This window comes from Xiphophorus couchianus, chromosome 7, assembly GCF_001444195.1.
Source record: "Xiphophorus couchianus chromosome 7, X_couchianus-1.0, whole genome shotgun sequence".
Lineage (NCBI taxonomy): Eukaryota > Metazoa > Chordata > Actinopteri > Cyprinodontiformes > Poeciliidae > Xiphophorus > Xiphophorus couchianus.
This window is the reverse complement of record NC_040234.1, coordinates 22,544,699-22,560,844: the sequence shown is the minus strand read 5'-3', so window position 1 is coordinate 22,560,844 and position 16,146 is coordinate 22,544,699. Positions and strand designations below refer to the sequence as shown.

Genomic DNA, 16,146 nt, shown 5'->3' with positions numbered 1-16,146 from the left:
CAATTACTGCTCCCCAGACATCGAGCTTCTGACTGTTAACTGCAGACCATTCTACCTGCCCAGGGAGTTTACTGTTGTTAGCATCACTGCTGTGTATGTGCCCCCCAGTGCTAACACTAAAGAGGCTATGAGTGTTCTCTACCGGACCATCAGTGAGTTGCAATCCTCTCACACAGAGGGCGTTTTCATCATTGCTGGGGATTTTAACCAGGCCGACATGAAGACTGTTCTCCCTCACTTCAACCAGTATGTGGATTTTCCAACCAGGGGAGTGAATACTCTAGACTTGGCCTACACCAACATCAAAGAAGCATTCAGAGCAGCCCCCTGCCCCCACCTTGGCTCTTCAGACCACCTATCTGTTATGCTAATTCCTGCATACAAGCCCCTGCTGATCAGAACAAAACCTACAGTGAGGCAGGTGAGAGTGTGGACTGAGGGGGCCATGGAGGCACTTCAGGACTGTTTTGAGTGCTCTGACTAGGAGATGTTCAAGGCAGCAGCCACTTACAACAACCAGATCAACATCGATGAGTACGCTATGACTGTGTCAGCCTACATCAACAAGTGCACAGAGGACGTCAGCATCACTAAGAACATTATCACCCGGGCCAACCAAAAACCCTGGATGACTAAGGAGGTACGGGAAATGCTAAAAGCACGGAACTCAGCCTTCAAGTCTGGCGACAAGGAGGCACTGAGGACAACGAGAGCCAACTTGAACCGTGCTATCAGGTTAGCAAAGCGAACCCACAGTCAGAAAAAACAGGAGTTTTTTCTGACACCAGCAACACCAGGAGTATGTGGCAAGGCATAAAGGCGATCACAGATTACAATCCATCCTCCCTCCCAGTGGGTGAAGTTGATGCTGACTTTCTAAATGGACTCAATAACTTCTTTGGGAGGTTCGAGGCACTGAACAGTACTCCGGCAAAGAAAACTGTTCCCCACCAGGAAGAGGAGGCACTCTGCCTGGACACAGCCGATGTGTTGAAGACTCTGACAAGAGTCAACCCACAGAAGGCCCCAGGCCCCGACAACATACCTGGGCGGGTGTTCAGGGAATGCGCAGGTCAGCTGGCTGGTGTCCTAACAGACATTTTTAACACCTCACTGGACCAAGCCACAGTGCCAGCCTGTCTCAAAACTGCCTCCATCATTCTGGTGCCAAAGAAACCTCAAGTCACCTCTTTCAACAATTACCGGCCTGTGGCACTGACTCCCATCATGATGAAGTGCTTTGAAAGGCTGGTAAAAGAACACATCGTCTCCAGACTCCCCCCCCCACATTCGACTCGTTCCAGTTTGCCTACCGCCGAAACCGCTCCACTGAGGACGCTATCTCCTCCGCCCTACACCTGAGCCTGGCTCACCTGGAGGAGAAGAACACTCATGTGCGGATGTTGTTCCTGGACTTCAGCTCAGCGTTCAACACAATCATCCCACAGCATCTGGCAGAAAAACTGGGATACCTGGGCTTCAGCACCCCCCCTGCGCAACTGGCTGCTAGACTTCCTCACCGACAGACCTCAGTCAGTCCGGATCGGACAACACACCTCCGATGTCATCACCCTCAGCACAGGCTCCCCTCAGGGCTGCGTCCTGAGCCCTCTGCTGTTCACTCTGATGACACACGACTGCGTCCCCAGGTTCGCCACCAATCACATCGTGAAGTTCGCGGACGACACAACGGTGGTGGGCCTCATCAGAGACAACGACCTGGACTACAGAGAGGAGGTGGAGCAGCCGGTGGACTGGTGCAGAGACAACAGCCTGATCCTGAACGTTGACAAGACGAAGGAGATGATCGTCGACTTCAGGAAGAACCGGCCCAGCCACGCTCCACTGCTCATCAACAGCTCGGCTGTGGAGGTGGTCAGCAGCACCAAATTCCTGGGGGTGCACATCACAAACGACCTCACCTGGACTGTGAACACCACGTCTCTGGTCAAGAGGGCACAGAAACGCTTGTATTTCCTGCGGAGGATGAGAAGAGCACACCTGCCCCCGCCCATCCTCAAGACGTTCTACAGAAGCACCATAGAGAGCATTCTGACCAGCTGCCTCTCTGTGTGGTGTGGAGGCTGAAGCGCCTCCGACTGGAAGAACGTGAGGAGAGTGGTGCGGACAGCAGAGAGGATCATCGGGGCCTCCCTTCCCTCCATTCAGGACATTTCATCCCAGCGCTGCCTGTCCCGAGGCCGAAACATCGTCAGTGACCCCTCACACCCCCACCATGGACTGTTCTCCCTGCTGCCCTCCGGAAAGGGGTTCCACAGCATCTGGTGCAGGTCCACCAGGTTCCGAAACAGCTTTTTCCCACTTGCCATCAGACTCCTGAACTCTTAACTGGACTGCACTCAAAAACTGGTCTCCACTTCATACCTTGCACATATACATAGCTAAGTAACTTCCATTTTACTGTCAGTCCTGCACTTTATATTTTATATACATATTTATATTCATATTTTATACTGTATTTTATTTTATTCTGGAGTAACCTCACAACATTGGAACCTCAAAACATTGTCCTGAGCCGTATGCAACGAAATTTTGTTTTGTATACACCCTGTGCATGCAAAATGACAATAAAGTCAGTCTAAGTCTAAAGTCCTTGGAGGAAAGTGGAGTTGAACTGCAACATGCAGCTACAGTGCAAACAGTCATACTCTTTGAACTTTTCACAGTTTTGAAGACATTTCTGCTCATTTTTCTTCACATAATTAGTGAAAGCTCATTCATTCAGACCAGATAGAGGATCAGTAAAAATATTACATTGGTACACATTCTCAATGGCTTCATGTGGATCTCTAGCTCATCCAGAGTAAAGTCTGGAACATTCTCCAAAAAACCTGAAAAATTAGTTCTCTTTCTTAGAGAAGGAGCTTATTGTTTTCCTTCAACTCTGGTTTGTGAGTTTCTGCAACTAGTCGTTGAAACTTCACTATTTTTATTATGTGGTGTTCAATTACTCCACAAAGGCTAATGAGAAATGTGAAGATAAAGAAAAAAAATGTTTCCTTGTAACTTCATTTCAGTAGCTTTGTCTTTTGTTCTTGCTCTTGCCATCCTGAGTAAATGATCAGCTGGTTGAAACTGATTGTATTCAGAATAGGAGGATGAATACAAATGCACACCATACTTTTAGAACTACTTTGCAAAAATGTGAAATGTCACATCATTTACCTTGTACTTATAACAACAATGCATCATTAAATCTCCACAAAGTCCTTTGAGGTTTGTAGTTGCAACATGTGAAAAAGTTAAATGGCTGTAAATACATGAAAAAAGTTGAAGTTCTCAAAACACTTAAAATCTGGTCAAAACAGTTGAAAACTCCCTTTAAACAAAGTAGAAACGTAAAAAATAATTTACCAAATGATCTGCAATCACTTTGTAATTGTATGATGACAAACATGCTGATCATGTTCTGAAGATGCGTTGCGGGGGGATTTGAAAGCTGTCGGTTTCAACAAGTGGCAGAGAGAGAAGTGACATTTAACAGCTGAGGTCAGAGAGCCAAAGGGTAAGGTATTATCCAGACGTAGCTTTTCCCGGTGCACCTGCTTCAGTTTGAGTGACATGTCTGTTTTACAGTTGCCCTTTTGACATAAACTTTCTTTACCTTTCTGTATGTTACCTATTATTTTTGCTTCATTTTAATAGTCTCGCCCTCTTCTTTGGACTTTTAAATCCCCTCTATTCAGTCGTGGCAAACATTTGATTTACCTACAAGCATTATGAACAATATTTAAATTGCAGCTCGGTGTCTGCTGGCGATAAGCGCGTGAGTTGGGGAGAGAAGTGTCAAATATCTCTAGTAGTTATTAAAATAGATACTAAATATCCATCTAGACTTTTAAACCTCTGCGGCCGCTGATTGGCCAGCGCCTGGTCACATGACCACGTGCAGTCAGTCGCTGTGCGGTGCCTCGAGCCAGCGCTGAGTGGAGCCTGTCTGCCAACAGCTTCAGCAGCGGCTCTATCTGGATTCTACTTCACTCACTGACAATTAAAGGAAGGCCCCCCTTTCTTCTCATTTTCGAGGATTATTCGTCACCATGGGCGACAAAAAGAGCCCTACCAGGTAATGCGACCGCTCTCGGTCGGTTTAGGTTCGGGTTTGTGCTTTCTGGGATCGAGATTTGGATGCGTTTCTCTCACGCAGAGATCGTTTCTCCCCTTTTTCAGTTGGGTATGCCACTGCTAGCTAGAATAGTGCAGTCACTATGGCGGCTTCTCGTTCCCTGCGAGCCAGTCACTTAACAGACAAAGAGAAATTTTTACGAGGAGACGCCGGGAATTCCATGTAACGCTACTCTGTTTCGACGAAGCCTTTTGGAGGGTCAATGTCGAAATTGGCTTTGTTTGGTATCGGTTTCGCGTGCCGACCCACTAAGCTTCGGTACCGAATTTTTTTTATATAGCAGCGCTTCTCAGCCCCACTGCTAGCCTAGCTGACGATACAGTTGGACGCTGTGGATAGTCGCCCGTTTTTGTGTGGATACGTATAACCCAAAGGAGCTCTCCTTGGCCGGGTCTCGAACACGGGGTGATAATGACAACACCGCTATACCTTTGTGCCCGTTTTGAGCTGTCACAGTCTTCTTCTGTTCTGTTGTTAATTAATGAAACGTGTTGGTGGCATTTGTTAACCCAACTTGACCCTTAATAGTCTCTTGTCTGTGTTTGGTTTTTTTTTATTATTGTTTTTTTATAAGGCCAAAAAGACAAGCCAAACAGACGGCGGACGACGGCTACTGGGACTGTAGCGTGTGCACCTTCAAGAACACCGCCGAGGCTTTCAAATGCAGCATCTGCGATGTGAGGAAGGGCACATCCACAAGGTAACGTAGTCTCCGTCTCTACCTCCTCTCTTCTGTCTGAGCGTCTCTCTTTTTTTCTCTCCTTCTCCTACTCTCCTTGCAGCTGCTGATGCTGCTTTGCATCGCACTTCATGGGAATGACAACTTTGATCGACTGCCTGCTTCTGTCTATGAGCGGATACTTGTTGATTGTGGCCGTTGTTCGGATCCTGTTTTTGATTTTTGAAGGCGACGGAAATCGCACCGTTGTTATGCATCCGTCTAGGTAGGCTGGATGGATTGGATTGTTTGTACAGTAGAGTATGAGGCTCCATACTTCATAATAGCTGGATGAATACAGTGGTGAAGGCTGTCCTTATCGTCATGGTGTGAAACATTGCACGCATCTACCTGTAGGATTACAGGAGGTTATTGTAATGGTCCAGCAAGTGTGATTTATTACTTTGATGAAAGTATAAAAGAGTCATTCAGCTATATGATCTTGTAATGGTTTCTAAAACATTTGTCCAAAAGGTCAAGCTTATTACCTTTTTGCTATTTTTGCTTGTATTGCTGTCAAACACAGTATGCCACAGACAGTTCATTAGCAAGTTGGACATTTTGATTTGGGGAGTATTTAGTGAGGTGGTAGTTAAAGGTTCAAGAAAAGCTTGAGGTAATAAATATTAGTTTACTTGTATGGAACTTTTAAAAACAGGTTGAAACTGCAACACAGTTCTGTACAGACACATAAAAACTATAAAAATAAAACTTCTTTTTTATGATATTACAACAGAAATTGCAGTACCAGATCTCAATTTGAATGCCAATGAATAAAAATAAGTTTTGAACTGTAGTTCTATAACTGCTTGTTTTGCTAGGATTTTTCTTACTGTTATCCCCTCATAGGTTCTTTTTTACTGAGAGCCTCTCTAATTCCCAGAACTGCAGTCAGTCAACGCTTTATCTCCATTCTTAACTCAGCTTAGATGTCCCAGGCATTTTCCCCCCTGAACCTGATGCAGAGTAGAACTCTGCAACGTCAGCACAAAGCGCCTTCTCTTATGGGAAACTGAGCTTCAAAAACATGGGTGCGTCGCGACGGGATTCCCTTTCGCTTCTTGCGTACGGCAACACCTACTCCCGCTCTGGGGAATGTTTTCTGGTGATGAGTCGCCTGTGCCACAGCTCACTCACATCACCAGTTGCTTGTTGATAGAGACAGATGAGTCATGTGTGGTTTTGTTCACAAGTCCCTCCGCTCTAACCTTTTTTTTTAGCTGTGGTTTTTACAATAAGTGACTTGACTGACATCACACAAAACAGGGGAGCGATCCACGTAGCTGCTTCATGATGAACTCAGTAGATGGAGTTCAATCTTATTTGTCTGATGATTAGCAGAGAGTGGTTGCACTCTGAAGCTGGAATCACAATACTGGTCTTGGCAGTAGTAGGTGATGTGAGCTAATGAAGGCAGGGGTATGAATTGAGAAGTTATTACCTCATAGCTTCTTAAAACTTTTGGTTTAAATCCTGTCCAATGCTGGACCCAGCTTTTTTTAAATTATTTTTTAAAAAAGGTTGTTTTTTTGGCACTAGTGGCCTTTATTTGAAAAGGCTATGACAGGAAAGTAGTGTTAATGATAGAAAGGGAAGGGTCACCCTTCCCTTTCTATCTTTCTACATGCGGCAAAGGTCACCAGGCCAGAAATTGAAACCACAATGGCCGCGTTGAGGACCAAGACCTCCTTATGTCGGTTGTGCTTAACCCCTGCGCCACCACAGCACCCCCGGACCCAGCTTTATGAGTGTTCCTAACTCAGGCCTGGACATCCCGGACGAGGCCTCCCTTTCTGCAGAGGCACTTGTTAACCCGAAACACAATGCCCAAGGAGGAATAATTTACTCTTCTCCCTTTCTGACTTGTAACAGGAAAAGTGTTTTGCTTGTTTGCACCTGAACTTGCCTCTAATCTAAAAGTTTGTGTAGGAACAAATGTTTAGCCTATTATTATTTTGGTGAGGGGGGGATAAGTTTACACACCCAGTGAAGTTGCTTCTATCGTATTAAACCTTTTCTGGCATCTGAACCTTGTTGCTGGGTGAATGACTGTGTGTTGTTGCAGATTAGGTTTGCTGTATTTTACTGTGTTCACCTCTGGTAGCCTTGGGGCAAAAGGAAAACCATTAGGAGAAGTTTGAAGCTGACGGATGGTGGGGATCACAGGAAGTCTGGAGGTGCCTCAGTCTTTGACTGTTGCACTATTATCAGCCATTTCAAATAGCTTTCATCTGCGTTGTATTTTAAACAGAATGGATTTTTTCCCCTCATGTCTGAGAAGCTGAGAGCTCTGACTTTAGTCAATATTTTATTTAGGAATGTTCTGATCATGTTTTTTTTAAAATCAGTATTACATGGTTAAAAGGTTTTCCCATCTTTTCTTAATCTGTCACAATAACAAATTTTGCTGCCTGATATTGCGATAAACAATAATATTGTTGTTTTTCTGAGACAGTTTTCATGTAATATATTGATAATGCCATTATATTGCAGGTCCACCCTTTCAAAGATTAATACATTTTTATTTTGTACAGAACAATTTACACTGGAACTGAGGGACATTGTAAATATCCCAAATAAACACAACCAAAAACAGTAAATGCAATAGATTATGAAGTCTCTGTAAACAAAATTGCCGTTCAAATACAGTAATATGAAAAAGTTTTGGCACCCCTATTAATCTTAACTATTTTTATTTCTAAATATTTGGGTGTTTGCAACAGCTATTTCAGTTTGATACATCTAATAACTGATAGACACTGTAATATTTCAGTATTGAAATGAGGTTTATTGGACTAACAGAAAATGTGCAGTATGCATTAAAACAAAATTTGGTAGGTGCATAAATTTGGGTACCCTAATCATTTTATTGTTTTGAATACCCTTAACTACTTTTCACTGACTTACTGAAACACAAAATTGGTTTGGTAACTTCATTAAGATTTGAACTTCATAGCCAGGTGTAGCCAATCATGAGAAAAGGCAGGGCGGCCTATTGCAAGTTGTTCTCCTGTTTGAATCTCCTCTGGAGAGTGACATCACGGGCACCTCAAAACAACTCTCCAATGATCTGAAAACAAATATTGTTCAACATAGTTGTTTAGGGGAAGGATGCAAAAAGTTGTCTCAGAGATTTAAACTGTCAGTTTCCACTGTGAGGAACGTAGTAAGGAAATGGAAAACCACAGGGACAGTTCTTGTTAGACCCAGAAGTGGCAGGCCAAGAAAAATAGAGGCAGAAAAGAAGAATGGTGAGAACAATCAAGGACAACACACAGACCACCTCCATAGACCTGCAGCATCATCTTGCTGCAGATGGTGTCCCTGTGCATCGTTCAACAATTCAGCACACTTTGCACAAGGAGAAGCTGTATGGGAGAGTGATGTGACAGAAGCCTTTTCTGCAAGCATGCCACAAACAGAGTCGCTTGAGGTATCCAAAAGCACATTTGGACAAGTCAGCTTCATTTTGGAAAAAAGGTCCTGTGGGTTGATGAAACAAAGATTGAGTTGTTTGATCATAAAAAAAGGCGTTATGTATGGCGACAAAAAACACAGCATTCCAAGAGAAACACTTGCTACCCACTGTAACATTTGGTGGAGGTTCAATCATGCTTTGGGGCTGCGTGGCCAATGCCGGCACTGGGAATCTTGTTAAAGTTAAGGGTCGAATGGATTCCACTCAATATCAGCAAATTCTTGAGAATAATGTTCAAGAATCAGCTATGAAGTTGAAGTTATAGAAGGTGAAGGATGGATATTTCAGCAAGACAATGATCCAAAACACCGCTCCAAGTCTACTCAGATATTCATGCAGAGGAACAATTACAATGTTCTGGAATGGCCATCCCAGCCCCCAGACATGAATATCATTGAACATCTGTGAGATGATTTGAAGCAGGCTGTCCATGCTCGGCGACCATCAAACTTAACTGAACTGGAATTGTTTTGCAAAGAGGAATGGCCAAAAATCCCTTCATCCAGGATCCAGAAACTCATTAAAAACTACAGGAAGCAACTAGAAGCTGTTATTGTTGCAAAAGGAGGATCTACTAAATATTATTGTCACTTTTCTGCTGAGGTGCCCATATTTTTGCACCTGTCAAATTTTGTTTTAATGCATACTGCACATTTTCTTTTAGTCCAATAAACCTTATTTCAATACTGAAATATTACTGTGTCCATATGTTATCGGTTGTATCAAACTGAAATAGCTGTTGCAAACATCCAAATATTTAGAGATAAAAATAATTAAGATTAATAGGGGTGCCCAAACTTTTTCATATGACTGTATTAGCAGAATGGAAATGATCAAGCTCATTTTAATTAATAATGCAATTAATTGCTTATTGCAACAGGTTGTCATCAATCATATGTTGCTGCAGCCCATGATTAACTCAGTTTAGAAAGCTGCTTTACTAACTCCCTGTCATTTGTTTATGAATATTTCCCTGACTCTGCGTATTCAGCCTTCAGAAAGCCTATGTTGCTCTTGCTAACAATGCTTCTTATGAGTACCAGTTTGCAGAAGTTGTAGGGTATTGTTAGCATACATATGTTGTGCTATTGAATAACATGGTTCATGTACTTGTTGATAAGTCCAAACATAAAATATTTGAATGTGGTTCTGACTAATTGTGTGCGGATATAATTTGCAGAAAAATTGTTTTACAGCATCGAAAAGTTGTCATATGCTGTAAAATCTAATGAGTGCTTTTGCTGTGTTGGGTTGCTAGGACACATGACACAGACAGGAAGTTGTAACAGCCAATGTAGTCTGTATTTTAATGTGAGCCCCATCTTATTGGGTAAAAAATACTTGGATTGCCAGAGACCACACAGACTTGCTAGATCCAGAAAAAAGTTCTAATCCCATTGTAAAGTATTTTTTTCTAATCCAGTTCATCTGATTGAGAAGCACCTCATATATGACAGTTTATAATAACTAATGCGGAAAACTCCAAATCAAAGAATTGTAGTGTATAGATCTTCAAAGCTCATGTTTTTTTTTATCTATGGGTTAATAGTTCCAAGCTGAACCAGGCTTTTGTGCTTTTTGAATAAAATATTGGAATAAAAATGTGAATTCAGTTGTACTTAAATTTGCTTTAATAATGATATAGTCCAGATAACTTCACAGGAAAATCAGACTAGTTAGAGTAAAATATACCTTTAAGCTTTGTTGCATCTATGTATGAATGAGACTTTTTTTATTAGTAGCTTAAATTGAAAACAAGAGCTACCTGGATATGTTAACCTGGATATTAAATCTCATTGATCCAGATGGTAGACATAAGTACTGTAGATCACCTTAACTTTCTGTATTCCTCCACATTCTTTATAATGTAAAGATTATTTCTTTTCACTTGCTTCTCTCAGCACCATCATGCTTTAAACAGGAAAGATAAGGATAAGTAGAGACTGAATGGATAAAGTATGAACACATAAGTTGGTGTGTGTGTGTGTGTGTGCAGGTTTGTCTGTCTTTTCCAATGATGGATTAGACTCATTCTAATAATCTGTGGATTCCACCACTGTCACATTATGGCAAATTGTTTGGGATAATGGAATTACATAAGAGTAACACGCCGGCACTCAATTTCTAAATGCAGGTCTCTATGCCCCATCCCCTCTGCAGACGGCAGCCCCCACTCAGATGAAAAAATCCAGCATTATCAGCATCTGTGCTGAAGTCCGGGTAGGTCTAATCTTTACGTGCTAATTGCTAGCTTTAAACGTTCCTAATTACTTCATGGGATTTGACTGTGTGTGAGTGATTAAATACAATAGCCAATTTGGCGATCTGACAAAACAATGAGAAAGCTGTTGAATCGGGGGGCTCCACCCCAGTGAGTGGAGGGAGAAAAGATGAGACGAGCGAATAAGTGTGACAGGCAGAGAGGGGGATGGGGGGAGTCTTCATAAAACACAGAGGAAGGCACATGAGGACAAGAAAGAGAGTGGGGAGTGTTTTCAAATGTGAGTTGAAGACTGTTGGACGAGAACAAAAGGGGGAAAGCAGGAAAGTGACTGGAACAGGGAGAGGCGTTAGGTTGAAGTGAGAAGAAGAGATGCGGTGCTCACTCAACCAAAAGTTCCCCAGGGGGCTAAAGCAGAGGACATCATCGACAGACTGGACGGCTTCTTTGTATTTACACCACAAACCAGCCATTGGGAACCAGAATAGGTTTGGCGTGTCAAATGCTCCAGATGAAAGGTAAAGATCTATAGTTAGGTTCAATGCTACCAAGGAATCCCTTTGGTGCATTTAGGTCCCGTAAGGAGTAGCCAGCATTTCAGTTAATGGATTCCGGTTTCTTCTCACGTCTTCAGGTAAACCATAATTTTGTTGCAATCCAGCCACCTGTTTACAGGACACCAGTGACCAGTGTCTCTGGCTCTGCCACTTTTTGAAACCAGGTCTCAGAGTGAAACTTTTCTGCAACACTCCCCACAGAGGTGTGAAGTACTCTACAGGTCTGAAAGTGGACAGCTCTTAATGGACAGCTGTTGCATTTATTATACACATGCATGGACAAATAACAGAAACAATTGCGGATAGAATTTTGCTTTGTTATGCTACTTAATTTGTTCAGTTAACGTAACTTTTAATATGGAATATATGAACACTTTGCAACATGACGTCACACCGGCGATGACTACTGTTGGTTTTAATTGTCAACATAACGCACTAAATCTTAAATTTATATGTGATATATCAAAGAAAAGGGGACGCAGTGATTTAATACTTATAGTCAACATTACAACAACTACATAAGGTAGAGAGTATCACATTTCACAGGTCAGTAAATGGTTTTAATAAAAAAAATTGGGCTGCTGTAAACTAATATTTCTATCGATTATTCTAACGATTCATTGAGTAATCGGATAAAAAAATTTTGGACAAAATAAAATATTGGTAAATCTAACATAACAGCAGTGTTACTATTGGATATCAACATCAGTCCAATTTTTCATATTTGAGCATCCGTAACAATTATTTTTCTGTAGTTTAGAAAACTAACCTGTAACAATAATAGCTCACTTTCTAAGTTAACCTGAAGAAAAGTTAGACAAAAATCTGAAATTATATTTAATTTAACATTAAACAATTTTTAGTCTTATGTATTCAGCTTCAGGCAATCTAATAGATGAACTCACCCAGCCATTTATAGCTTTTGTGTTCATGTGAGCAACGGGATATCACACCTTCATTCATCACGCATAGAAACGCATCTACCAGCTACATACCGCCGTGACGTGCTCCGCCACCCATGTGTTAAGGCCGGGATGAGGTGAAATTTATTTTCTGGTTCGTCTGTAAAGATACACTTACATTAAGCATCGGCTACAGTGCAGCTGCCCACCATGTTCAGTCTATCTGCTCACCTGTATAAATACAAATGCAGTGCTCTTCCCCGCCGTTCATTCTGATAAAGGCACCAGTTGTGGGAGGAAAATGGCTGTTGTGCTCAAGGCATCGCGCCAGTCATTTTAAGGATGGCTATTGGTCCCCCGAAAAATGATAAAAACCAGGCATCATCATCCCTCAATAAAATCCTCCCAGACCGAACTTGAAAATTGGATCTTATCCTGCTAACATTCAACTTTGGTCAACAACTCATAGATGGAAGTGAGAGCGCTGTGCAACTCAAATAATCACCAGGCCGGAACACGGTGCGCTAAATAATGAGACGTAATATAATGAAGCTTTGAGGCAGATTCATTTACCTCGTGGAATTTTAATAATCAAATTACTCGAATCACTCGAGGAATTGTTACAGCCCTAATAAAAAATATAAGTAGGTCAGTTATGTTAGCTTGACTTTGATAATCTTAATGTGTAGCTCTGCTGAGGAATTTGGTGGTTCAGTTAAAAAGAAAAAAAAGCCACACAGCAACTCTCTGACAGATCACTAGTAGAGCAGGTGTTTAAATTAGCTAATCAACCACCACTGTGTTCAGACTATCACTTAGGTGATATTATTATTAATAATATTAGTACAAACATTATTTACTAATAATGCTTCATAAATAAACATCAAGCCTGAAAATATAACAAACTGAATGTTCTGTTCTTTGTGTGGGGAAATATTTGCGTATTTTTAACACACAAACTCTGGATCTGTTGTCCCTCAGTTGCTATTGCATCTGACTGTGTAGCGTAAAGCTGACAGAATGAGGAAGAATACGAGTGGTTTTGAGTTGTTCTTACACTGTTAATTTTCTATTTGCTGTGGAGCATTGCACTAAATTAGTAATTTCTACATCTCCAAGCTTCATTTTGTTAACAGAATTGTTTTACAGCGTCACTGTGTCTATGTATGCTAAGTAAAGGACAACGCTTTTTTCCCTCAAGTGTTGTCCGCAAGCTTGAAATTTCCAGATGTAAACAATAACATGCAACGTGTCTATATGCTACATGAGCTACAGTCTTTCATTGGGAACTGCTTACTGTTTACTATGTGGTGGAAGCTAGCGGTCAAAAGCGCATGAACCTTCAAAATCATGCTAAAATCACAGCGCCTAACTTTGGCAAGTTAGAATGTACTTTTATAGGCATAAGCTTATTATCTGCAAAAACAATTATCACCTTGGCTTGGAACAATTTCAACAGACCTAGTGCCACCCAGTGGTTAAAGCAGATGTCATCTAATTTGCCACTAGAAAGAATAGTATATATTAGGAAAACAAAACGATATGTTTTTTAGAGGATTTGGGGTCCTTTAACTAACTTTATTAAGGACTTACAGTTGTCAGAGGGGTTGTTTGATTTTTGATTTGTTGGAACCTGCAGTGTGCCATGTAAACAGATATATCCACCGTAGTTGCAATTGCTCAAATACCCTTGTTTTGAGAAGCTGTGTTTTAGCTGCTATGTTGGTTACTTTAACTTTTTATTTTGTTTTTCATTTATCTAATATGAGAGAGAATAATTACTGTCATGAAATAACTACAAAGAAAAGTTGTTCAGACTGATACACGATTGTATTTTCATAACGGAAAATCTCAATAAGAAATTTTTTATTAAAAAAAATCACTGCACCATATTTTGACCAGACATCAGATAACTACAGCTGACTCCAGTTGTCTCAGGGGAGCTGCTGAGTAAATTTGGAATTTTTCCTCAATCAATATCTGAAAATAGCGCCAGTTTCCAGGCAGGATTCTTGTTTAAACGCAGCCTTAACTTTGCCATATCTACCACGGCTGTTTGTCTGGTTTTATTTTTTTAAACAAATTCCAAAAGCATTTTCATTGAACAAATGGTAGTATGACTGCAGTGCAAAATAAAACTGTGCAGTTGTCTCTTTCACAGATATGTGAAACGAGCAGCAAGATGGAGGGAATAGTAAGAATATGTGGGACAGTAGACTCAATGGTGAATGAAAACAAAAGTGTGCAGACATGTAGATGAGCGATGCAGACCGGTCTGTCTATGGAAGTCAAATGTTTGCTTCATCACTAATTATCCAGACATCACTTTCACTTCTCTCTCTGAAATCAGTCTGCCTCAGTCTCTGCTCCGGTGAAGCACAGATAATGATCCTAGCAACCAACATGTTGAACAGCTCTTACAGTCATAGCATAAAAGCTGGTATATCTTTCAAAGACCTTATCTGCTGAAATATATTTGCTCTATCCGGTGCGTTCAGTAAATGTGCCTTACTCTCCCATCCTCCCCTCTTCTAGTTTATCATTTTAAAGTTAATCAGTAAATGCAGAGAGTTGAGGTTAGTAAGCAACAAGGAAAACCACACAGGAATTATTTGTTTTAAATTAAAGTGTAAAATCACAGTTAATACCCAACAGAGACCGCTGATTGAACAGGTCAAATGAGTTTGCTTACCTATTGTGATCTAATTTTCTCAAAACAGCAAAATAATTTAGTAGCTACTGTTAAATCAGTAATATTTCTCGCTTCTTGTTAAACGCTTAGGGGAGGAGGTAGAGAAGTGACGGAAATATTAAGTCTTCTAAATCCAGCCTGCAAGGGGCAGATGAAGGGAGCAATGTTTAATGCCTCTGGGCAGTGGGAATGATTGAACAGAGCTTATAGCCCGGGGCAGCTCTTTAGGTGCTGTTCTCAGCCGGGCTCCCTGGGACTCGCTCAACTTCCCCACACATGGCTGGAGCTGACAATGCTCCTGGCTTTGACCTCTCTGACAACTGATGCCCCACAGCAATACATTCATATGACGCTTATCAACATTTTTTTTAATTAATAAAGTTGTGATAAATTCAGATGTAGAAATGAAACAAAAGAAATAGTTTATTAGTGGATAACATCACAACTTGTAGGGTTTGGTGCTTTCGTTGCTAAATTTGAGTTTTGGATTGTTGATGAAGTGTGTGTTGCACTGATCACTGGTCTTTTAAAAGGCTGAACTGCCGATTCCAATTTTGGCCAATACCGATTTATTATTATTTATTTATTTAATTTTATTTTTGTCTGAAAAGTTGCTAAATATAGTGATTCTCTCATGGAAAATAAAAGGGGACAATGACTGGTTTTCAGACCTTTGCGGTGATAGATGAGATCAGTTTCACATGTAGGCATTAGCTGACTGTCAATCTTCCAAAATTAATGAAATGGAATCTAATTTATTGGTTATCATGAAGTAGAAGTAGTTTTTTTTAAAATTATTTTTTAAAGGCTCATACCTATACAAATCAGTTAACATACATTATCAAATATATTCAGACCTTCACTTTTGAATGAGTGTTTTATTAGTTCATTAGTTGTTTTTAAATATTTAGCTGTTATGTTTTTTTTGTTTGTTTGTTGTTTTTTTTACATAAATATAGTTACCATTAAAAATGTTAAGCTCCAGTGGAGCATGCATGTAAATTCACCAACTGAGTAGTTAACAAAACCAAGCGGGATGGGCAGCTCTGGGCTCGGCTCCCATTATCTTTCTCGCTGTTGGAGGGGAAGGCAGCATGTGTTTCTACATATTGACCAAGGCGTAAAGCAAGTGTTGACACAGATGAATGCATGTTGATAGTCATCTAGAGGGTTGCCCGCGCGTCACAGCGAGCTGCTGCAATCAAACGGAAACCCTGCGGCATTGTCACGTTGGATACTAAAGACATGCGCTCCAGGCTCAGGCTGCGTTGTCTTTGACTGGCACAAAGCACATTCCACCAGATGTATGCAGATTGAGGTGCTGGTTTTTCCAGACAAGTGTTTTTTTATTATCATTTTTCTTCTCAGATCTTCTTTTTGTGCCCATTTCCAGAATCTGGATAAGAAGATTTTTTTCCAACACTTCCCAGG

At 41.1% G+C, this 16,146-nt stretch overlaps 1 protein-coding gene across 2 annotated transcripts in view; it reads left to right on the top strand.

Annotated features, from left to right (window-relative positions):
* Positions 1–3,921: 3,921 nt before the first annotated feature.
* rybpb (RING1 and YY1 binding protein b) overlaps positions 3,922–16,146 on the top strand; it is a 33,193-nt gene continuing 20,968 nt past the window's right edge. The window contains exons 1-2 of one of the 2 annotated variants that reach the window (XM_028023059.1): positions 3,922–4,087; positions 4,722–4,847. In XM_028023059.1, the coding sequence (XP_027878860.1) occupies positions 4,062–4,087; positions 4,722–4,847 (152 nt within the window). In that variant the 5' untranslated portion in view covers positions 3,922–4,061. The remainder of the gene's footprint in view (positions 4,088–4,721; positions 4,848–16,146) is intronic. The other variant, XM_028023060.1, reaches the window with a different exon arrangement.